At 38.1% G+C, this 25,486-nt stretch overlaps 1 protein-coding gene across 1 annotated transcript in view; it reads left to right on the plus strand.

Moving 5' to 3' along the window:
- Positions 1-604: 604 nt before the first annotated feature.
- The window catches only part of tnn (tenascin N), a 68,389-nt gene continuing 43,507 nt past the window's right edge, over positions 605-25,486 (plus strand). Inside the window, exons 1-4 of the mRNA XM_057856453.1 lie at positions 605-688; positions 20,014-20,202; positions 20,272-20,472; positions 21,749-22,117. Of these exons, the coding sequence (XP_057712436.1) occupies positions 20,016-20,202; positions 20,272-20,472; positions 21,749-22,117 (757 nt within the window). The 5' untranslated portion in view covers positions 605-688; positions 20,014-20,015. The remainder of the gene's footprint in view (positions 689-20,013; positions 20,203-20,271; positions 20,473-21,748; positions 22,118-25,486) is intronic.

Here is a 25,486-nt window from a genome sequence, read left to right on the forward strand (position 1 = left end):
AGCCAGTAATGATACTGGGTGAAATAAATATTCACCTAAGATGCAGCACCCTTCACACAGCTTCCTCTTGCTCAAAGGAGTGTAAATCCTTAAAGTACATTTAAAAGCATACTTTTTGTCAGTGTTAAGTATTTGCAACCTTGACATTGGGGGTATTCGGTTACACTTGATAACACGAGTTGTTTTGTGGTGATTTTAAATAGAACTCCCCATTGATTCTTTATCCTTAGTCTAAATAAAGCTTCCCCTCGCTTTTCCTCCTTGACTGCAACCCTTATCCAGTCATCTTTTCTGCTGAATACATTATTTTCACCCCTCGTCTGCCACCACAACCCCGACACAAGACCAATATTATTCAAGGTACAGAAAGCCTTGGGATGATGGAAAAGTGAGCTTTGTGAGGAAAGAGGCTGAGTGCCATGTGGGGGGCCTAAGAAAAATAGAATAAAAACATTAAAATCTGCTCACAAGCACTCTCCTCCTTGGCTTCCTCCTCCTTTTTTCTCTTTGCTGCCTCTTTGAATCCCACAAGGAGAGGAGGCACTCCCAAATTACTGCCCATTGGCCTGGAGGCAATTGGGAAGAGTGTTTAACAACTGAAGCAGCAGAGAGAGAAAAAAAATTCCCATTGGTGTGGTGGTCTTTGGTTCATCAACAGGTGCTACAAGGAGGATTCCTGCCATCAAGGGTGAGTAATTTGTTGCACTATAATCGCATTCAATCATAAAATTGCATGTAATTACTGTTTGTCTTTGAAATTCTCACTGACAGTGTGAATTGAATGGGGAAACTTTGGCAGTATGAATGAATGTCTCAATATCTTGAAACCGAAGATTAAGTTATTAGCAACTTTCTTGTATGAAAAACAAAAGATTTTATATATTCAAGCATGCTTTTTGAGGCAAACATAAAATATTTTATCTGAAATTTAGCTTACCAGAGAAGCATTAATTTACCCACTTACCAGGGGTGTCACTAGACCTAATACAATACTGGGGCACTGGTGAGCAAGCAAAAAAAAAAAAAAAAAATGTTTTGCACTTATCATGAAAAAAGTCAGAAATAAAATATATAATCAAATCCAAAATACATGTTTCTGTAAAAAAAGTGACTTTTTTTGTTTTTCAGCCATCAGTTTTCAAGATCAAAATTACAACATCCCTTGTTCAGAGTCAATTCCCCTCTGCTCATGCTCATCAACTTACATCTCTCCTTCACCTCTTTCTGCACTCTGCTGCTCTACTTTGTCTGGACAGAAATGAGTATATATCACTGTAACTGTTATGCAATTAATCCTTGTTTCTTAACTGGTAGGCTGTGACCTAAAAGTGGCTTATGTTATCTAGGTGGGTAGCCCAGCTTACCTCTCTCATCCCTCCTTTCTTATTTACCCTTTCTATGGGCAAATAACTTTCTAATATCGATTTGCAAGAGTAATGTTGTTTGAGTCCAATAGAAATAAAATACAAAACATCTTGTTACAGATTACAGGGACTGCAGTAACAAATAAATTATTGTAAAACAGCTGGAAATCATGATGAGCACACATACAAAATTGTTAGAGGTTATATCCCCAAAAAAGGCAATTCATTCATACAGATAGATTCTATTCATTTTTGATCATACAGGGTCAGGAAAAACGATCTGACACATTTGTAGGTTTAAATAAAAGCCAAATAAAGTAAAAAAAACAAAACAAAAAAGGCTTTATATTTTCGAAAATACATATAATGCCAATTTTTTTTATATAACGCCATTTTGTTTTATTTCCAAACAATTTGTTACTGCAACACAACGAGCGTTACATTTGCAGTTTAATCTTGGTAGACATGATCCTGTACCAGCTCGAAACACGATCTTGTTACCGATTCGGAGCTACTGGATCTGCATTGAAACGAAAATCAACTGGCTAGCCTCGCACTGCCTTAACTCCAGAAAATATGCCAGCGGTAATAACCTCTGTGGTAATTAATAATAACACAATAATACCAGATCCCATTCGACTGATTTAATTTTTAAAACCCAATAAAAAACAATGGCATTATATGTACTTTTGGAAAATAAAAACACTTTGTTTCTTTATTTTATTTGACTTGTATAAAACCTACAAATGTGTCAGATCATTTTGCCTGACCCTGTATAAAGAAATAGCAATAAATAGCATCAGTATTGATACAGTTCAAATACCACATATCATATTAACACAATATTAGACTAAACTCATGAGTGAGAGCCTCTCACTTAAATCACATTTAATTTTGATTACATTCATAGCCACTTAGCTAAAAGACGGCAGCTAATTGACTACTTCAATTTTAAATTCGTGGGAATAGGCGACCAAACAAACATCAACACATAGGTAAAAATGAACAAGTATGGGCAGTTTATCTGGCACTAACTTGTAAAGCAGGTCATATCATTTGCACTGTCGACTGTATAAATGGCAGCTTGGCACACGCACCGTAAATATGTTGGAGTAATCGAAGAAATTATTCTCTATTACCTGGTGTCTATAAAAAGCGCCAAACACTCACTCAACTTGTGATGTATTATTGGAGCATTAAAATAGGCTACTCTTCATTGTAGCAACCATTTTTTTTAATCCCACATCACGATTTTACAACACATCAGAACGATTTTCCAACTTGGGAACGCAGATCTCCTGATACTCATGAACTAAGCAATCTCCCGAAGGTGCTCCACGGAAGTGTCAACTCATATGCCTATCACAGCCAAAGTTACATGCATAAATTACCATACTAAGGAGCCATGTGCATATTGTGTATATGGAGTGAACAGGGTAAATGACCATATTAAATAGGCACAATCTGTGGATTACGCAATGCAGACTTAAAACTCCAAAGTGTTTTTTGTTTAAAAAAAAAAAATACCAGTGAAATCTATACTGGGTTCTGCAGATCAATACTGGGGCACATGCCACAGTGAAATATGTCTGGTGACGCCCATGCCACTGACATATTTAATAACTTCTCAAATATTTCCTTTTCACGTAACTGAATTATTTTTGGGTTTAGACTGTGTACCGAGATGTGTTTCTAAGATTCTGACTTGTCACATAGTTTAAAATGTGATGCATTCAGTCACAGCATGAGTACGTAAATGTAAACATTTACACTTATACAAAGTTTTCCAGGCAAATGATAACAAATTTGCTATGAACAGCAGATTTTATTATGAAGTGATTTGTTTAAAAGATTAATTAAATGCCTAGTTATGAAAACTCAGATCAACTAAGGATGCCCTGTCGAGAAGAGGGGCATTTATGTCAAATTATGGGTGCACGTCATTCAGGGAATTTTAGGTATAGCATAAGTTGCTTTGAGTCAGACAAAACTGCATTCATACTGTAGATGTTCTCAATGCAGCACGTGTGAAAGACTTGAGTTCCTCGAAAAAGAGCATTTCTATCCAGTCAATGGCCTCGTTGTGTGAGATAATCCTTTATTGCCCGTCAACGCTCATTTCCCTTTAGATGCTAACACGTTCAAGTGTAGATATTCTTAATAACGAGGAACAGATTTGATTGGCTTAGGGGGCTGCTGATCCGTTAGATTTACATTTAATGCTACTGTGCGTGGCCCAGGGTACCTACACAAGCTCTGGAAATGAGTTCCAGATGTAGGCCCTCAGCCATGCACGACAGTGTAGACAGGGCGGAGATGGAGGGACTCACATCCCTGAGAGAGTGGGCTCCTTATGAAAAAAGTTGCATAATGCAGCAGCTTTCATGGAAGCCTTTGGAAGTTTTTACCTGGCGGCCCCACAGACAAAAGATCTCTCCTTGAACAATAAACACCCTTAGTTTCCTGTCCCTGATCTTCCTGCCAGGGTTGCGGCAGAGAATGACTGGCCCCCGTGCAGAGAAAGATGCCATAATGGACAATTTCATCAGATTCTCTCTACCTCTAACAACACTCCTGCTGACTCCAAGCTTTGAAAGAGGAAAGAAATGTAACCACAAACATTTTAAAGTTTGCATCCGCTCATGAAGTCAAATATTCATATTACATTTTCACTGTTGTAACTGGTGATTGATGTCCAATTGTTTTTTTTTTTTTTTTGTGCAATTAATTATGTGCAGTGACTTTTTTAGTTATTAGGTATGGCAGTGGCTTTCAAAGTGTGGTACGAGTATGCAAGCTCCCATCAGTAGTACACAAAAGATTATTTAACTAGTAAATGGATCGATTGGTTATATGAGTCACTTCCTCATGATTTTGGGGCATTTCGGGGTCACTCCTTGTTGATTATTGGTCACTTCCTGCTGATAAAATTGACATTCATGAGCGTCATGGTATTGATGTACATCGGCGTCAGTAGAATTTACTTACATGGTCGTCATTGGCATGGATATTTATGGCCGTCATTGAAATGATTATACATGTGCGTCAATGGCATGGCCAGTGGAATGTCAACAGACACTAGAACTACCAAGGGTGGATCAGTGGATGCAAATAACTTGTGTTACCAGAGAAGGGTCATCTGATTCTAATCAGTATATCTTTTGTGAGTCATTCACACTTGCAAAGCCACAGGGTCGGATTGCTCTAATTAGCATCTTGAGTGTTTTGCAGGGCAGGCTTGCCTTGGCTTTGTCGCAAAGTGGACCGCTCAGGCAGGCAATCGGGCAGACAACCTTTTTACTGTATGTTTTAGTGTTTGAAAACTGCTCAGTATGGTTGTCTAATGTGATTGAAATGTGCACGATTTCACAAATTTCGGAAGACATCAGAGCACTTTTTTTGCTGGGGATTTGTTGCAGAGGACTGTCTGACATTACGGCATTGAGAAAGAACAGCTGTCTCAATCTCACTGAATATTTAGTTGCACTGTTTCCTGTATGTATGGTGCTATAATTGTCATTTTGCTGATAGATGGCTGATGATGCACAACAGCCAGTAGTTTTTTGCACAAAAAAACCCTTTTCATTCAATAAAGAAACGTATGTGAAAAAGACAACAAAAGAAACTATTTACAAGGAATGGTGTAATAAAAAACAAAACAAAACATAACATTTTTTATGTGGTGACATATGACATTTCACCCTTTTCCTGGGGCTAGGTGTGAAAAGTTGTTGCTGAAGCAATTTTTCATTCTGCGCCTTCTTTGCGCCCACATGAGAGTGAGCCGATTCCTTTGCAAGACCCACCAAGAAGTCCACCCATCTCTCTTGCCTTCCAGTGCATGCCTGATACAACACATATGCATTCAGTGCTGCCGTGTCAATCGTATTGTAGAACACGGCGACTGGCCATCTCCATGTTCCTCCGTGTTTGACAAAGTCAAGGGAGCCCTGGATTTGCAAATATTTAAGATGCTAATAGCAGCTATCCAGAGTGAAACCCCCCCTTCACACCTAGGCAGCGACTCCATGGGAGTGAGTAGGGGGGTTGTCTGCTGTATTACATAGATAGACGTCCAAATGATTTAAACTGGACAACCTGAATGGCGATGCAACTTACCACGAAGCTGCGCAACCTTGAGATGAATGTTTGTCGGGAGGCAGCAAGGAATGAAAACTGCGACGATCATTTAGTCGACGAAAGGGGGGCGGCGAACACGGCCTGCCATTGGTCTTCAGCTATTCCCTATCTTCTAGATCGAATCGATTGAATAAACTAACCACTGAATTATGAACTAATCCACTGAATTATGAACTAATCTACTGGATCTAATCAACATAACGAGCACATGGACACGATCGACAATGGACTATTGGGAAAATGAACAATCAACGGTGATGGTTAAATAAAAAAAAAAAAAAAAAAAAAACCTTGTAATCACTACGCAATCTGAATGTCATAAATTGTTCTTCAATATTTTCTGCGTCCTATGGTATACTGGGGGCGGGTCTCAATAAACTTCGGCTTCTCCCATCTGCCCTTTTCTTTTCGGGCTGAATTAATTGTAAACACATATAAATGCTGTATGTCTGTTGGATTTGTCATGCCTGAAGGGAAAATAAAGAAATGAAGAAAAGAAACTGCTAGGACTGGCAATGGATGCTAATGCGTCAGTGCCAATAACAGCCCTAGACGTCCAACCGATTTTGCCGACCTCTCCCCGTCAAAATAGGTTGGGACATCTACCGTTGTCAATAGTAGCCAATGAGTTGAATGTCAGCCTTTTGTTCTGACACTCAATAGCTCTCCTTTCCTTCTCTATGTACTTGCAAGAAGGGCTATCTGCATCTGTTTGCCTCACCCTCTCTGTCAGGTCAATGTTTGAGCGTTCACAGCTTCCAAACAAACACAGCAGCATCTGTCACCTCCGCTTGTCAAGGAAAGTGTCCGTGGATCCCGACATGTTGGCCTTAGTACAACACACTCACGCTGTATGTAAATACACACAGGGATTGTTTTTTTTTGGATAGAAACCATGTATTTTGTAGGCTTGTTGATATAGATCAACTTTGACATGGAGAAGGGGATATTGTTAGGAATGTGTAATTGTAGGGTTTGTTGAGTTAGGTTGTCTGGATGCGCAAAGGCTGATTAAGATGTGGTTCAATAATAATGCAAATGTTCTTTTACAGCGCATGTTAATAATGTAATGTATTTTTTTTAATTCAGTTGATGACCAGGGTTTATTATCTGACACAGTAAGCTTTTACAAACACTAATGATCTGTAAAATATGAAACTTTATACAGTGATACCTCGACATACGATTGCTTCGACAAACGATGTTTTCGACAACCGACGTAAAATTTGACACGCCATTTGTTTCGACCACATGCCCGAAATACGACGAAATGACAGCGCCGCAGATGGACGCACAGCGGATTTTCTGGTGAGAGAAATCAACCCAGGTTTCAAGAATGTTATAGCAGGTGGTGAAACAAGCAAAAAGGTGACGCTTACCATTGAAATGAAGATGGAAATGACAGAAAAATATGAGCGTGGGGTGCGCATCCGTGAACTGGCTTTACAATACAGCCGTAGAATGTCTACGATATCCACGGTCCTCCTTCGACCTCCATTTGCCAGTCTTTATGAGTTAACAATTATTATTGTTGTGACATTGCCAAAGAAATCGCCAACTTTGCCACGTTTATATCATTTATTTCAGAACTTGTGCGACACAACCCGCCTACTGTCTGCTTTAGTTGACGGTGTTCTCAACAAAACATTAAAAGAGAAAGTAATACATCTGCTGCACCTCTCCCTGTCTCTCATGTCAGCGACGCGGTACCTTCAGGTACAGCAGGCAAAACACGTCAGCCACATTAGAACCCGATTCGTTATATTATTAGAGAAACTATTATTGTTATTTTATTCTTCTGTTTTTTATTAATAATTTATTTGTTTTGCTATGTGTAGTTGCCATTTGTAATAGTACCATCAGTATTTATCAAGGATTTAGTATAGGTTTTTGGACAGTGGAATGAATTAATGGAATTTTAATGTATTTTTATGGGAAAATCCTGCTCGACATTCAACCATTTCGACTTACAAACATGGTCCTGGAAAGAATTAACTTTGTATGTATAGGTAGCACTGTATTAGTCATGATAACCTAAGATTTTAAGTTGCGCATAATCTTAACGTAAGAGAATCAACATAAGAGAACTAAAGAATTTGAGTAAGCATCAAATTAATATTGTGTACTTGATTAACTGACTTGAATTAACCTACATAATAAAATATGTGGCAAATACTTTAACGTCTGAGTAAACTGAACTTGATAAGTTAAGATAAACTCCCAATGCCTTCAAAAGACTGCGCAGGAAACCAGGGGCGGACTAGAGGGGCGGAGTGAAAGACCGACCCACTTCATAGACGGTGTTGGAAGCCATGCAGCCAGCAACACAGAGAGGTCCCCTACTAAAATTCACTAACCTTGGCCTGAACCTATTCAGAACTGTGTATTTACAGTTCCACAAAAACGAGAACGGTAACCTGTAAGCAGATCAAAGTCCACATGTAGGACTTTTTATTATATTTTTTCTAAATATTGGTAAAGTAAAAAAACATAGTTTTTGGTATGGGAGTAGTAAGAGAGGTCTACTACTAATAATCCCCAACCTTGGGCAGAACTTATTCAGACTTGTGAATCTACAGAACCACATAAATGAGAACTGTAACCTGAATAAAGTTTACATACAGGACTTTAATTAATTTGTCCAAATATTGGTACAGTAAAAATGCATAGTTTTGAGTATAGGAATAGTCAGAGAGGTCCACTAATGTTCATCGCAAGTACCGCAAATGTAGATGGAGCGGTTTTAAGATCAGGGGACTTTTTTTCATTTTTAAAGGATGACAATGGTGGCATCATATATTTTAGAGCCGTGGTCCTCAATTAGCGGACCGCGGTCCATGACCGGACCACGGCACACCTCTCTGCGGACCCAGAGCAAATGGCACTTTTCAAAAAAAAAAAAAAAAACAAGACAAAAAAATCAAAATAAAAAACCCTTTTTTTTTACAAATATTATTTGTTCGAGTCGCCGATCTATCGCTATGCGCTACTGGTCTATCGCAAAATTCTCTTTAATTTGTAGTCAAATATCTTCCATGTTCCCACTTCTGTTGTCATCCCTATGACAATAATGTGCTGATTGGCTGAGAGAGCATGCATGGATGTGCTGATTGGCTGAGAGAGTATGCATGGATGCGCTGATTGGCTGAGAGAGCCTGCATGCTGCTAGAGTGGACGGATCGCAGCAGTGTGAAACACGAGTCGCACCCGGCACTTTGCAATGTTTGTTTACATGCCACCAGTAGAAGACAGAATCTAACAAAATGTCATGCTCAAAGTTGACCGAGAGAAGAAAAGTGGAAAACGAAAATCGATGTTTTAATGAGGAATGGACTGACAAATATGCGTCCATTTTACCAACTGCAAGTATCAAACCTATGCAGGCTACTTAATATGCTGAAAGACAGTTGCTCTGATAAAAAGTGAAAATGTGAAACGCCATTATGTTAAAGAGCACAGCTCTTTTGAAGACAAGTTTCCTCCTAAATCAGAATTGAAAAGGAAAAAAAATTAACAGGTTGAAGCAGTCATATCAAGAGTCAAGCAAGCTTATTGTTAAATCTGTGACACAACAACAAATTGCAACGAGCGCTCACTCAGAATGTCGTGGGTGTTGAACAAACATAAATAGCCGTTCTCTGATGGAGAAATAATAAAAGACTGTATGACTGAAGTGATGGCAGCAATGTTTGAAGGAAAAGAAAAGGACAAACAAATCTCACTCTCAGATTAATCAACCACAAGACGCACTGAAGTACTGGCTGATGATGTGAGTAAACAGCTTCATGACCCCTAAATGCCATTTCTCTCATTGAGCAGCGCTTTACAGTTAAAGTTACTGTCAATAACCATTATGTTTGCACCTCATTAAGAGCTCTTGTCAATTATTTAGTGTACATGTGTAAACAATGTACTTGCAAGTTTTTTTTGTATTTTCATTTTAAGTCAAGAAAATGTTTTGTGAATTTATTTTTATTTAATCAGAATGTGCATGAAATTTTCACCACCTGTGCCACCTTTGACCATCCTTGTACTTGACCGACATTAATAAATAGACCCATGCTTGAATGAAAAAAAAAAAAAACAGTTGTGGACCTTCAAGATTTGTATTTGAAGACCCCTGTTTTAGAGTGTTGAAAATGTTTTTAAGAGTTGGGAACAATGGGAGCACTTTTTTTCCCCTCCCCAACACTAGGAGGTGCTGCAGCACCCTCAGCGACCCACTTCCCACGCCACTGACGCAATGTACACATTTTTAAAACTCTTTATTATTTATCAAAGTGTTTTGTTCAGTTACAGACAGAAACTTAACGTTCGCATTTTGATGCATTCTCATCTTGTTGTAGTAGATGAATTAAAAGGTCCAAAACAGTTTTGTCCATGCGAAAAAACAAAATTAAGACCGTGTCTGAAATGTTTTTTTGATTTTTTTTGTACAACGACAACAAGAGCGCATGAACAGGATTTACTTAACTTCTAATTACCACTTAGCAAGTGGTAAGGATCATCTTTCCAAGAGTATGTGAAGGCAGCTTTATATACCATATTTTTCGGACTATAAGTCACACCTGAGTATAAGTCGCACCAGCCCAAAAATGCGCAATGAAGAGGAAAAAAAAACATATAAATCGCACCGGAGTATAAGTCGCACTTTTGGGGGACATTTACTTGATAAAATCCAACATATACAACAGATATGTCATCTTGAAAGGCAATTTAAAATAAAAATACAATAGAGAACAACATGCTGAATAAGTGTACAGTATCTTAATGTTACATGATGCATGAACAACGAAATTCCGAACGTGGCCGGTATGTTAACGTAACATAGCCGTTAAGAGTTATTCAGATAACTATAGCATAAAGAACATGCTAACAAGTTTACCAAACCATCAGTGTCACTCCAAAACACCAAAATAAAATGTGAAATGATATAATGTGTCAATAATTTCACACATAAGTCGCTCCAGAGTATAAATCGCACCCCCAGCCAAACTATGCAAAAAAACTGAGAATTATAGACTGAAAAAATACGGTATTCACTTAAACTGAAGTCCAATTTACTTCAAAATGTTGAGTTCAAACTCATTAAACTAGTGTCCTATGAAGTGTCCTTAAAGCATGAACTTTTCAGTTTTCTTTTAAAACTTGAAAAAGCCATTGAAATTGGTTGACTTGAATATTCAAGTTCAACCAACTTTGTTTTTTAACAGTTCAGTCTGTTCGGTCAGCTGTCAGAGTTTTACACTTTAAATTATAGACAATGCCAAGAAATCAAATGTAAAAATTAGTACATTCGTTGACTTAATACATCATCCTATGTGAGCTAAGAAGTGGCCTGAAAATATACGGTCAATCATTCATTTCAATCATTTAAGATGAATTTCCACTTTATTCAACATTTCAACCTCTGTTCCTTTCAATTTTTAATTTGAACTAAAATCTCTGTTGATGTTAAACAGGCTTCGCACAACTGGCTGGTTGCCAAGGCGACCCCAGAGCACCTACTTTTGAGGTTTAGCGTAGACACCGCTTATTTTGTGTTAAACTTTGCCACACACTAAAACGATCAGGACAGGTTTATTTCAAGACATGTTGTTATACATAACACAGACAAGTTGTGTTAGTGTTAAGCATATACAGTACTTTTTTTGAGTGATGCCATTTGTAAGATCATATACTGTACGTATGTCTCTGTGGCTAAAGGTGAAATAAAGTAGGTATTATATGGGGAGCCTGGCTACCAGAAATATTTATGCTGTTCCGCCTTTACCAAGTGTTTGAGACATAAAACATGACTTTAGTTAGACGTTCATCTTGATATATACAGTGAAGTCAGAAACTTGAACCCATTTGTATTCATCTTTAAAATTCATTACTCAAAATACAATAAATTGTCTCATTGTCAAATCTGTGGTCCTTTGTACACAATGCTAAAGCTTGCACACTGTAGCCTTCCTTTTTTCCCTGTGATTTGATGTTTTCTTCTGTTACTGGTAGTATATGTGTGCTGAGGAGTACAGATTGGGATGCGGTCACCTAATTTATGGTTTAGTCTATAGATAATCGGATACATTACACAAACATTTTGGTAATAGTTGTGGTCTTTAAGCCTCAGAAGGTGGCGGCGGTGAAAAATTATTTTAGATGGAGCATTAAACTCAAACAATGTTAGGGCACGTATAAATAACTTTTTTCTGTAGTATTTCCAGTTTTTTTAGATAAGTTGGATATGTGTTGCACCATATGATATTACAGTATTGTGGTGTGGTTCAAAAAAAGATTTATACAAAATGAGAAGTGCATAGAGTGGGAGATAATGTCTCAGTTTAAAGAAAAGCAGTATATTTTGACAGTTTAGTTGTAAGATCATCAATATGTTTTCCAAAATTGAGGCACTCATCAATATGGACTCCCAGGAATTTTGTAGAGTCGACTATTTAGATGTTTTCTACGTTTATGTTTAGGTAGATTTGTTTAGTGGCTTGTTTTTTTATGGGAGCAAAACACAATGTAATTTGTTTTATTGATATTTAGAGATAGTTTATTACATTATAACCATGTGTCTATTTTCTCTAATTCACTATTTATGATTTGCTCAAGTGCAGTTGGATTTTTATGGAAAAAGAACAAATTTGTATCATCAGCAAATATTACTTACGGACGAGGAATATTGACAGTTGATAAAATTGCATCACCTCACTATGTGGTGCATATTTGACTTAACACTGGAGTTTATTCGCCTTTTGGAAAGCAGAATAAATGCTCATTTATTTTTAACATACTTTTAATTCAGGGTGTGCTTATGCTACATTATGTGCAGCATCACAGAACCACACTCTGACGCTCCCCTCCCAGGAGGGAGGTATTTCCTCTTCTATTTGTCCAATCAATAAGTGTGCCTTTTGTTCACATGATGCTACAAGTGCTACCTCGCAACAACACTTGCAAATGACACGTTGAAAAGGTTCAGCATTCACACTGCGCCACCGAACTTTCCTAGTAGCATCACGTGGAAGAAAGGCTACTAACTGATTGGACAAATAGAACAGAAAATATTGTACTTCCCTCGTGGGAGGGGAGGGAGTGTGCAGCGTCACAGCGTGGTGCTGCACTTAATGTAGCATAAATTAAGTCGTCGCTCTGCCAGCGACGGGGTCGCTACCTCCTGAGTTGATGCCGAGCAAACTGGAGTATATAAAAAAATACATAGGGGAAATTTAAACCACCAAAGGGAAATGCGTGGTACCCCAAGTCACACAGGCGCTCTCATTTTCATGACTTTTTGGACTGTCAAATTGTCGCCACTTCCAGGAGAGCGAGACACACAAAACGACCGCCCCGAGATGCTCCGCCTGTCTCGGCCATTGTCACTCTCACACGGTCTCTTCAGCATGCAAAACACAACTGCCGTATTAGAACCCGATTCTGTGTATCAAACGGCATTAGAATATAAAGGCGTTACTAACGGCGTTATTTTCTTCAGTAGTGAGTAATCTAATTAATTACTTTTCTCATCTTGGCAATGCCATTACGGTTACTGAGGCGGGAAAGGCGTGCATTACCATGTTGGTTGATTGACGCGAGAAAAGTCTGAGAAAGACGGACTCACGGAGATGAGAGAGCAGAGCGGGAGTGGGGAGGAGGCAAGGGAGGGTGACGCCGTTGCAAACGCGATGCTACTATGCTAGGTGGCTCCAATAATAACTGACTGTAGCCGATAGCCAACAAACTACGCCCACATGATGCTTCGGTAGATATCACATACAGTATATACAGAACTAGATGCAAATGACAGACACGGCTGCATTAACAACATGTATAATAAAGAACTAGATGGGTTAGTAAACAGCCGTCATCTTAAAGCAGTAGACTTCTCAGGAAGGCTCTGTTGTAGAGAACCTTCCTAGCAAACCTAAGTAACTTTTTATCGAAAATGCTCCTAAATTGGCAAAATCTTCACTTAAATCTGTCTTTAAATGATGAAATAGTTTTAAAACTTACACATGTCAAAAGTAGACAAAAAGGAACTAATGCAATAACGGAAGCAATTTTAACAACTTTAACGGTTGATTCACAATATTAAATGACTTACACACATAGCAAAGGTTACTATCTAGTTATTGCAATATCCACAATACCCCTGTGTCTAGTTAAGTTTAGGGTAAAGAATTGGGCTAGGGCCAATTGTCCCAAAAAGCCCTTTAAACTTCACAATTGTGAGCGGACCAGAGTTCGTTTGTTTGTTCGTTTATTTCGAACACATGAGCGAACGTGCTCTCCGTGTGAGCCAAAGTGCAGTGAGGGAGAAGTTGAGAACAGGCCGCTACTGCCTCTTTTAACTTTCTTCTTCTTCGTCACACCGAACATAAAATACACAACAACACACCATGTGGCGAAACAATGCAGTACAGTTCCAATTAGTCATACAATAACACTCAACAGCTGGTTAACATCATTTGCTTACGAAAAAAAAAAAAATCTATAAGTGATACCACAAGCAATGACGAAGAATATTTTTTTATGGTGTGTAAAGCTTTCGGTTAGCGGTTTAGCGAATGTACCTCTGGTCAACATTTCAAAATAAAAGCACGTAATGTTCGTCATAGAAATAACGATTTCTGGAGTTAATCCCATATACTTCAGAATTAATATTATATGTTGAGTAAATACTACAGAATACAGATTCTACACTAAGAATAGCTTTCAAATGACACTCTTTATGACAAATATGACTGGCAATGAATAATTATTATAATTATTATAATACTATTATATATAGTAGTATACTATAATAATAATGCTGGATTTTTTTTACGATTTTGAATAATGTTGGAGAGGCAAAGTCAGTGTTCTGAATCTGTTTACTTTCCATTCTTTTGCACTAGTAAATGCTATCAGCATTTAACCTTGTTGTTTATTTGTGATTAATTATTGTTAATTACATGATTATTTGTACTTTTATAAAGAATTTATTATTGTTTATTTGTGATTAATTATTGTTAATTACATGATTATTTGTACTTTTATAAAGAATTTAAGTGTTCCAAAATGGTTTTGTAAATAAATAAGCGTTAACAAAAATTTCATTGCTAAATTAGTAAAAAAAAAGAAAATTATTAGATTAGTCGACTAATTATAAAACTAGTCGGCTGACCAATCAGGAGAAAATTTGTCGTTTAGGACAGCCCTAGTGTACCAGAACATATTTCCTCCACACCCTTCTCACCTTTTTTACCCCTGACCCATGAAGAGGGCCCCTGGATATGTTCGCCTTAGGCCCCAAAAATTGCCAAGTCTGCCACTGGCCACAGCAAAGGGTTCAAAGAGCCGCTGGTTGCCAACCCCTGCAATAGACAATTCAATTCCAATTGTCCATCAAGCATTTCAGATAACAGAAGCGACCCACTTTACATGAAAGGCCTCTTCGCTGTTTCTGTCGATTTGCACGTTCTCATAAAACACCCACTTAAGTCGATGCGCCTACCGCCACACGTGTTCCCTAAACAGTGATGTCATGGCTTGGATTTCTCACACAGACGCCAATCACCAACCTCAAACCCTTGACCAATAGCAATTAAACCGGTGTCTTGAACTTGACTATGCGAATTTGAACTACTTTTGCCATGTTTCCACCAAGTGGTAGTTCAATACAGTAACAGTTGGAACAGTCAACTGTGATCATGCTGGTGTTTCCACTGTGGGGTGTGAGGTGCAGATGGCAATCGGTTTACCAGCTACATAAATAGTAGTGTGACACTATACATTAATGACACAATGGAGGATGTACAGTCCGTATGGAAGGTTTTCACACCATTTCACTTTTTCCACATTTGTTTCATATTACATTTGCAAAATTTATTGCATTCATTTTTTACCTCCAAGAATACACAGCATGGCAAAAAAAAAGGCGATTTGGGATTGGCACTGACCAGTGTTGCACGATAGCTAACATGGAATTGTGTTCGGTTTTTAAATCGTTCAACCAAATCGACCTTGATTTTCTAATGAGACCTACATTTTGCACCGTGGCTATTTATGAGATTCTTCCATAGCACTTAAGGGTAAGGTATTCTCATGGTAACTGCTGCTGAGAATCTTTGTTAATCTGATAATGGTCATATTATAGTTTCAGGGGCAACTCAGCACGTTTACAGACCACTTGATGACATTTCAGTGCAAATAGTCAAGCTCACAATCGGCCCAGTGGGATTATTTTGAGGGATTGACTTTCTAGGAACTTTTTCGTCCACATCTGTTTTTGAGCTTTCTACTCAACAGTCAAAGAAACATCTGAAAATATTATTTTCCTTTTTTTTTTTCTCTCGAGATTTAATACTTGATATGAAGGTCAATTTAAGAGCTATGATGAATAAATACATTCATTTTATTTTTACTGTTAGTAGAAAGTATAATAACCTCTAAAAACAGATATTGAAAAACAAATGCATTTAGTAAGTATAACTGCTGAAAATCATGATGCATATATTAATACAATGTCATTAGTTTCACACCCAGTGCATTTATTTCGGTAATTATTACTTCATCCATTCAATTCATATTCGGTGTATTAAACGTATATGGACAATTTGCCATTTTATATTATACAGTATTTAATATTTTTGTGGACAAATTCTTTTAATTCATCTACAGTATTTATTTTTAAACCACACTGGACTTAACCTTAAAGACCTGCAACATGACACAATTGTCTGAGAATCCAAAATTTGAAAAATAAGGTCTTAATGGAACCTTTTTTTTCCAAATTTGTGAAAAAAAAAATTAAAAAAATAAATAAAAATAGAATTAGAGTATTAAAATCATGAAATTCTAAGTATCAAATGTGATACATGTGGCTTTAAAGAGTTAAAATAAACATAGAAAATGCTGTAAATAAGACACACGTGGGAACAAAAACATAAAAAAAAAAAAATTTAAAAACCCGACGTTTGCCATCAAAGTGATTGTTCATAGAAAAAAAGCAACAGTGACATTTTAGCAGAGTAGACTAAAAATAATTCATTCTTTTTCCATGCCGCCTATCCTCACGAGGTAAGTGAACTAAAATTTGATTTAGAGTACAATTTAGGATGATCATCAGAGTAGTTGACATGCTTACTTATATGCAGTTTCACAAAAAATGAACTCCATTGACGGAAAGGCAAAGGCAAATTTATTTGTAAATGTGTTTGTACAATTCAACACAAGGCAGTTCAAAATGCTTTACATCACATGAAGATCCACAAACAGAGATAAAATGATTTGTATAAAACACATTGAATTAAAAAGAAAATTAAAAGCAAAGACAAATGAATCAGGAAATAAAATTTTACATAAAAATCACATTAACTTATCAAGAGACTTAAAAGATAATTGAAATCGGAAATGGAAATAAAACGAACAAAAAATACGAATAAAATGCAAATAACTTGACATTTGAAACATATAGACAGTATGCTGTGTGCAATATGCTGTGGTAAACAATCGCGTTTTTAGCCCTGATTTAAAGGAGCCAACAATTTGACCAAAAAGGTTCCAGCATTACAAACTAAAAACTAGGGATGTCCCAATTGCATATTTTTGCACCCGAGTCTGAGTAACCTGATTTTGAGAATCTGCCGATACAGAGTCCCGATCCGATACTGAAAAAAAAAAAAAAAAAAAGCTTTTCCCGGGAGTGTTGTAGAGTATAAAACGTATATATTTATGTATCTTTTGGCAATGCCATTGTATTTCTGGATTTTTTAACAATACTTTTTAATCCCTTAAAAAGTAAAAAATATATACAGTATATAAATTAGGCCTGAACGATATAGGAAATAATAATAATTTTTGCGACATATATTGCCAAGGTTCCACACTTACATTTTGCATTGCACTTCTTTCTTAAAGTGCACCAGCACAAACTGTATACGCACCGACATTTTTCATTGCATCACCTTCAATGCCATATTTTAATCACTCTCATTGATATAATACATATGAGTGAGTCCACTCAAATTCATTCATGCTTTGACGCTCACACTGCCGAGAACAGCCTCTCGACATCGACGATTGATTAAACCATGATAAACACATTTGTGCCTTTGATCATAGAGCTAATGAGACTTCGTTTGCCAGATCAAAGCTACAAACCTGTCAAACATCGTTAACTTTAAGTACCAAACGCCAGCTGCACTGATGACCAAGAAAAGCAGCAGGAGGGAGAGTGAGAGGCTGTACGAGCATGAAGCAATATAATATAATATAATATATATAATACATATATTTATTAAATAAATAAAAAAAACGATCCTTTTCACCTGACTCCGATCCTCTGAAAAATGGCATGATCGGCCATGGACATCCCTACTGAAAGCGCAATAGAAATTACGGTTAAATTACCTTTATTTTTTATATAAGATGTTGACGGTTTGCCTTATGAAATCTGTAAGCGTACATAACCAGGCACCAGTGAAAGCAACACAACTTGGCTTCATATACTGTAACTAAACTTACTGTACTTATTAGGGGTGTGCCATCTAAAGCACCCCACGATTCGATTCGATTACGATTCAGGGCGCTACAATTTGAATATTATCTTTACGGTATTACGATGATCAAGATTTTCGATGCATTTTTCCCCCCTATCTTTCAGGATTTCTTTTTTCTTACTTTGTGGCTACGTTATACTTTTAAGCAAGGTATATATGACAGTATTCATTAATTAAAGCAGCCAAACAAAATTATGTCCGTTACGTTCTTATTTCCAATCACCTAAGGATCCAGCAGGAACAATAAAAACACAACAACGCAGCACAAAGCTGACCTTAAGCTGCTTTTTTTCACAAGAAGGTGCAAAAACATTAGCTGTTTCAAAGACGGTACTAATATCTCTCAACAATACAATAAAATTTACACTGGTGAAATGAATTCCGCATTTTGTGGAAACAAACATAAAGTACCTTTAGAAATAAGACTTATTTTAACGAATATAGTTTGTTTTCAAAGATTTCTGCACTATTTTGCATGTTTGTAGTGTTACTGCTTTACTAAGTCCTGGTTTTACACGTTCTGCAACACACAAATGGACATGAAAATACAAGATAGCGAATTCGCTAATTAGCTTGGTGCTCGGCGCTAACTGTTAACATCTCAAAAACAACAACAACAAAGGCTAAAGAGTACAGGAGGGTTCGCGTAATCACCTCTTATAGATGCACGCGGGACTTAGCAACAAACTCAGGACATTTTTCAATTAACATGACTTTAAACTACTGCTGGACAACTTAAAGGCAAAGAGCAGTGAACTATCTCTGTTCCCCTCTCACTCAAAAAACTAACTAACTTGCGCATAGAAAACAACCCAAAGCGCGACCACCCGGAGCTTGCCTGTCTCATACACAATTTTTTTCGAGTCTTTTGTACAGGAGTAAATCTCTCACTCAGTAATTTCCGCTGCCGCCATCCTCACCTTGTGTGCCCCTTAAGGTGTCAGACGTGTCTTGAATTGTGTTTCGCTAGCAGCGGCTGTGATTAAGTTATTTGTGAAAATCATCGTTTTTGAATATTTATGAATCGTAATCGAATCGGATGTGTCGAATCTCGATGAATCTAATAATCGATGTAATGTATTGGCACACTGCTACTATGTATATCTATCAGTAGGCCATACAAACTTCCCACATTCCCTCACGTCTGTGCGACACAAGTTATATCCAGACCTCAGGGGTGAAAAAAACCTTGTGAAAGATGAAATGACTCTGCTTTTTCAAGAGTTTGTAATTTGCCCTCTCGGGGAAAGCCACAGAATGGATTTAGGTTCACATGACATCAGTTTGGCTAAACGCAATGACATCATGTTGGAGGACAAGGTTTTGTACAGCAGCAAGCGGAGGTCTCAAATGTTTGACTGGGCAAAATTAATAGTGCTGCTGGCTTGGTTACGAGGCATCCTTCTCCTTCCAGAAAGACAACATCACAAAACACAGAACCACTGTGTGTGATCCAAGGGTTTACTTTCATTCAGATAAATAAACAGCATTGCTGCTAAATACAGGACGACTAATTGTCAACAGCATTTGTGTTTTCAGTTCTTTGTCAACGGTTGCCAGGGAAGTTTAAATTTGACCCCCTTTCAACCTGGCAACTATGCAGTCGGTCCGTTGTGATGCCAAACATCTGCAGCTCCCCTATCGTATTATGCATAATTCATGCCAGTGATGTAAATGGATAATCACAGAAACAAACAGATGTAGTATCATCCAAATTCATTCTTGTTTTTGCTTTTAAATTAACACAGCCACAAGGAATGGTGAATAATTAGGATTTTATCATACTTGATGCTAAATTAGTCTTTTGATTATACAGCTAACTAACACTGCGACGGTTCATTAATGGTGACCGATTTTAAATGAAGCAATCCTTTTCGCTCTTGAAATAAACTTATGTGGTTCCGGTTCAGAGGATAACTTTTTGATCCTCGAGGAAACTGGATTTGTTTCTAATTTGCTCTCATCTTCTCTTTCAGCCATGACAGCTAAACACCAATGGAGGGGCCTGCTGGTCCTACTCTGCATCGTGTCGCAATGCAGCTTTGCTACCAAAGTGGACTCCTCCACCCATGAGCAAGCAGTTACCTTCATCCATGTCTATAATACTGACGTTCCTGGGGGGTCCGATTGCAAACTGGAGCATCCGCAAAGTCAGGATGAAAAAGGTTAGACGAAACATTAAAAGAAATGACAAAAGCACACCATTATGAGTGGTATTTGGCCATATGCTGTAGGTCTGCAGATGGAGACCACACCGACTGGAGAGAACAACGTCATTTTCAGGCACAAGATCAGGCTGCAGTCTCCCACATGTGACTGTGCGGAATCTGAGAGCTTCAAGTCTCTCCTCTACAGAGTGAATGGCTTAGAAGAGGAAGTCAACTACCTGAAAAGCCAGTGTGCTCAGGGATGTTGTGGCAGTGGAGGTGCAGTAGGTAAGACCCAAATGAACAGATTTCATAGATAATAAAGGTGTCATAGTTGGAGTTTAGTTGATTCACATTTATGCCTTGAGTGTGTCTTGTGTCTACTAATCGGCTTCCTCTCGTGTTCTTCTTCCACCTGTTCTTCATCGTCTCGTTACCTTATGTCAGTGGATTTAAACTCCGAATGGGACCCTGTTCAAACCTCGTACATGGTCCTTAGGAAGTCGTTTTTGATACTCACTCTTGTTTGTCCGAATGCGTTAGAGAAAATATATCATAAAATTACTATTGATGGAAAAAATGACTTCCTTAACAGAAATACAGACAATAACTCAGAATCTTGTAAGAAAAACACACCGAAAGATGGTGTTCACAATACACACAGTTTAAATGGCACACCCGGCATAGTAAAAAAATTTGCTCCTAATCAGACGCACTTGCTGTCCGATTCAGTTGTGTTAAATTGACTGCCAGGTTGACGCAATAGAGCCCCCTGCTGGCCTTTTTCCAACAAAATAAATATGGCTCTTACAAGGACTGGCATATAAAATACATTACTGAGTTGTGGACCGTATAAGCACATTACAGTATGACATTTTGAACAAAATGGACCCCAAATGTAATACTGAAATTTGTTTTGATACAAATCTGGCACAGTGCTGTCCCAGATTGGGTAACATGTTTGCCATATCTGGGCTATACGTTACTGTGGTTTCTCCTCCTCCTTGCGTGTTCTCCTGTTTAGTGTCGTAGAGCGGATGGCCGTCTTCAGGGTGCGCTCTGCTGTGACGTCGAACATTAAATTTCGAGCAGTCCGCCCTGGAACGGTGTGAACCTATCATTTGGACTGTCAGATTGATGATACGGGCCGCATCTGGCGTTCAGCGGGTGTGATTGCTATGCGGATCTGGCGAGCTGAGGCTGGACCCGGCACGGAGTCACCTATTATTGGGGAAAAGGCCTAAAACAGGAAACACGCCGACTCCTTGAGCTACATCTGCTGTCGTTGTTGGTGTTATAAGAACAAGGTCTCACAAGAACTGAGATTACTGTCATAGAGTGGTAATCAGAAATTGGTTGCCTCGCTTCTGTCAGTCTGCCCCAGGGCAATAGTGGCCGTATTAGCTTTTTAGCGGCTAATTTGGGGTGAATAAATAATACAATGTAAAGTGTCTTGAGGTGTCCTGAGAAGCACTAAAATAAATTCTATGCATTCTGCGTTAAAGAACAAGTGAATAACAAACCACTAACAGATTCTCTGTCTTATTTGGTTGCGTAGGTTTAGACACAAGCTGCAGTGGCCATGGCACCTACCAAGAGGAGACTTGCAGCTGCCAATGTTACCCAGGATGGGAAGGCCCAGACTGCTCAATATCTTCCTGCCCAGATGAGTGCAACGACAATGGCCGCTGCGTAGATCGCAAGTGTGTCTGCTACCAGGGATATACGGGAGAAGACTGCAGTGAGGAGATGTGCCCTGACAACTGTAACGACAAGGGGCGCTGTGTGGATGGAAAATGTGTTTGCTTCCCGCACTTCACTGGCGACGACTGCAGTGTCCAGAAGTGTCCCAATGACTGCAGTCGGAATGGCCTTTGTGTGAATGGCCAGTGTGTCTGTGACCAGGGCTTTTATGGGGAGGACTGCTCATTAGGTAAGTTGTTTGTCGGGTTGTACGTTCATATATACTGCAGTAATCATAGAGCAGTTGAATGGCAATTGCTATTTATACATTTCCGTCCCAATTCTCCTAATCATAATATTGTGATTTATACACAGAAAAAAATCATTTTAAGGTATGCTTAGAACGATCATATGTTCAATTTGCTTCCGGACGTTTTTGTGCTTACCTTACCAAAAAAGAGACCACCTCCTATATTTTCACCTTGTGTTGACAGCATAACCAGGAGTGCCATGTCCGGAACCTTACCAAGTGGGAGAGATTTTTGCTGGAAATGTTGCTGTGGGTGTAACTTAAATAGTCTTCTTCTGTATGTTGAGGGACAATCACATCTTTAAATTGTTTAGGTGTCATGACGTTTGAGGTAAATGTCTCTGCAGTTTTACCACCCACTGTGGACCAGAGTGGCCTATACAGTCATGGTTCACTCAAAATATCATCCCACCTGCTAAAACTGGCCACACACTGAAATGTTTGTAGACATTTATTCACTTTGTATTATAGCTAAATCATCAAAATGTCATCTGTGATCTGTTGGACAGTTATACCTGCTTTTCTCGTGTTCAAAGAATCTGCCCTGCAGTTATTTTAGGATAGCAGCTAATGGGTGGGGGTTCCTTTCAGTGGTTTGACCCCTGAACATCAGCTTTAGTGGTTTTGGCCTTCAAATATCTCAAGATATTAGGTCACATAGCACCACAGGAAGGAAGAAAAAAAAAGAACCTCAATAGAGCTGCACCTTCGCTGCTTAAATGTATGGTTCACAAAATTGCTATTGCCATAGAATGGAAATTGCATACTGTTGCAATTTAAGTTGACATGAACAGAAAGGGAACCAGCTGCTAGCTGATACACAAAATTTTATCCGCACTTTGAGCTTGTGACAGTTTCTAAAAAGACCTCCGAGACAAGGATGATGATTGTTGGCAGGTAATTTCCCTTCAAAGTCAAAAATGCTCTTGCCTGCTAGGTGGAAAAACATGATTTTTAGTAATATTCTAGAAAATACCAACTGTGTATGAATTCTGTATTACTCTTGCTATACATTCATGCCCTATCTTTATCCCCAAATGGATTCTTGCCTGCAGAGCATGGCTACTTGCCCCTTAACAGTAGAATAAGCTACATCCATTGTACACATACGTTGTATACAGCTAGTTAAAGGATATTTGAAGATGCACCTTTTGGATCCTGCAGTCATTGGCAATTCTAGCTTGAATGACAACCTTTGAGAGACCCCATTTTGCACACATATACACACTGATGCTGATGAAAAAAACACTTGAATGGATATAGTTCTTCAAAAGAGATTGCATAATAAACACCTAAGATTCATACTCTGAAAAAACGTTTTTCACCCTATGTGGACTTAGACAGCAGAAGTACCCTGATCTTTTCATTAGGTTCATGTAATTCTAGAGGGAAGTCTTTCCATTTTAAAGTATTTTTTTTTTTGCATGTTATTTCAGGTCAAAGATTGCTTTAAGTGTCTCAAATACCACAAGCAACTATTAGCTGCTAAAAGAGTAAAGCTGATGAATACAGTGTGGTACTGCTCCTGTCTTATGTCAACTATACAGCGCAGATATTTTCCTTTTTACTGAGAAAAAAAAAAATCTCAGGTTTCAGCGTGCAAAGCCCTTTATATTTAAATCTAAATATTCATCAACTATTAATCCACCACAGAGGTTGCCTAATTGGTGGAAAGCGTAGCATGCAACTGCACAGCCGACTGGCCGACTGCCGTGTCTTGGCAGCTGCTGTGTTGTTATGGTACACCGCCGTTGTTACATACCTTCTTATTCACCCTCTTGACATCAGTTATTCCATCACCTCCGATGAAGAGCTTTGCTTTCGGGTCGCCTGACAACCGCAGAGTGTCCTCACGATCTCCAAATAAGAGGAGAAGGGATGAAAAGTATGTTAAAAGCAGTGTTGTTAATAACGGCAATACAATAATAACAGCGTTACTGACGGCGTTATTTTTTTCAGTAGTGAGTAGTCTAATTAATTACTTTTCTCATCTTGGCAACGCCGTTACCGTTACTGAGGATGGAAAGGCGTGTGGTACTATGCGTTGCTACATTGGTTGAATGAGGCGAGAAAAGTCTGAGGGAGACGGACTCACCAAGACGACAGAGCAGAGCAGGAGTGGGGAGGAGGCAAAAAAGTTGTGACACCGAGCAAACGCGATGCTAAGTGGCTCCGATAATACCTGACTGTAGCCGATAGCCTACAAACTACACCCACATTATATTGTAGATATGGTAGACATGGTAGATATCACATATATATAAAACTAGATGTGAAATGACAGACATGGCGGCGTTAGCAACATTTACAGTAAGGAACTAGATGCGTTAGTAAAAAGCCTTCATCTTAAAGCAGTACACTTCTTAGGAAAGCTCTGTTGTAGAGAACCTTCCTAGCGAACCTAAGTAACTTTTTATCTAAAATCAGCAAAATCTTGACTTGAATCTATCTTTAAAGGATGAAACAGTTTTAAAACTTACACATGTCAAAAGTAGACAGAAGGGAGCTAATGCAATAATGGGAGCAATTTTAACAACTTTTAAAGATTGATTGAGGGTAAAGGGTAAATTAGGGTAAAGAATTGGGCTAGGGCCAACTGTCCCAAAAACCTTTTAAACTTCACATAGTGTGACCTATGGTTTTTTTTTTTTTTTTTTTTGAGGAAAAAAAAAAGAAAAAAAAACATGAAAATTATCACTAGTTACTATGCCAAGTAACTAATTACTCTTACATTCAGGTAACTGAGTTACTAACACAATTACTTTTTGGGAGTAATTAATAGTAACTGTAATTAATTACTTTTTCAAAGTAAGATTAACAACACTGGTTAAAAGTCACATCTAGGATAATTTTAGGACATATGTAAGGCAAAGCAATTCAAACATTGAACCTCATAACTTCTAGTTAGCATGCTAACCTTAAGTTTACATTGCAGCCTTATCCGCATACAAACTACCAGTATGTCACATTTGAACACGTAACACTTAAATCTATCAAAGCATATAAATAACTATGTGTGGTAATGTATTTCAGCATTTACGCAAAAATTCAGTGTAATTAAAGAGTAATGTCAGATATACTACTATATATAACTTTAACTACTGTGCCAATCACACTATGTTCTGTCAGCAATCCAGCTATAGCAACTATTAAGTTACGCCGAACAATGGAAAAGAAAGCTAATTAAATATCCATCCCCTTAAACATAAACTTCACTATCACTTGACGGCACACGGGGCTCAGGTCCGATCCGTAGGGTGCCTATTTTCAAAAACTTATTTATAATATTTATAATACTTTCAAAACAAA

Source organism: Corythoichthys intestinalis, chromosome 14, assembly GCF_030265065.1.
Source record: "Corythoichthys intestinalis isolate RoL2023-P3 chromosome 14, ASM3026506v1, whole genome shotgun sequence".
In the NCBI taxonomy this organism is placed as follows: domain Eukaryota; kingdom Metazoa; phylum Chordata; class Actinopteri; order Syngnathiformes; family Syngnathidae; genus Corythoichthys; species Corythoichthys intestinalis.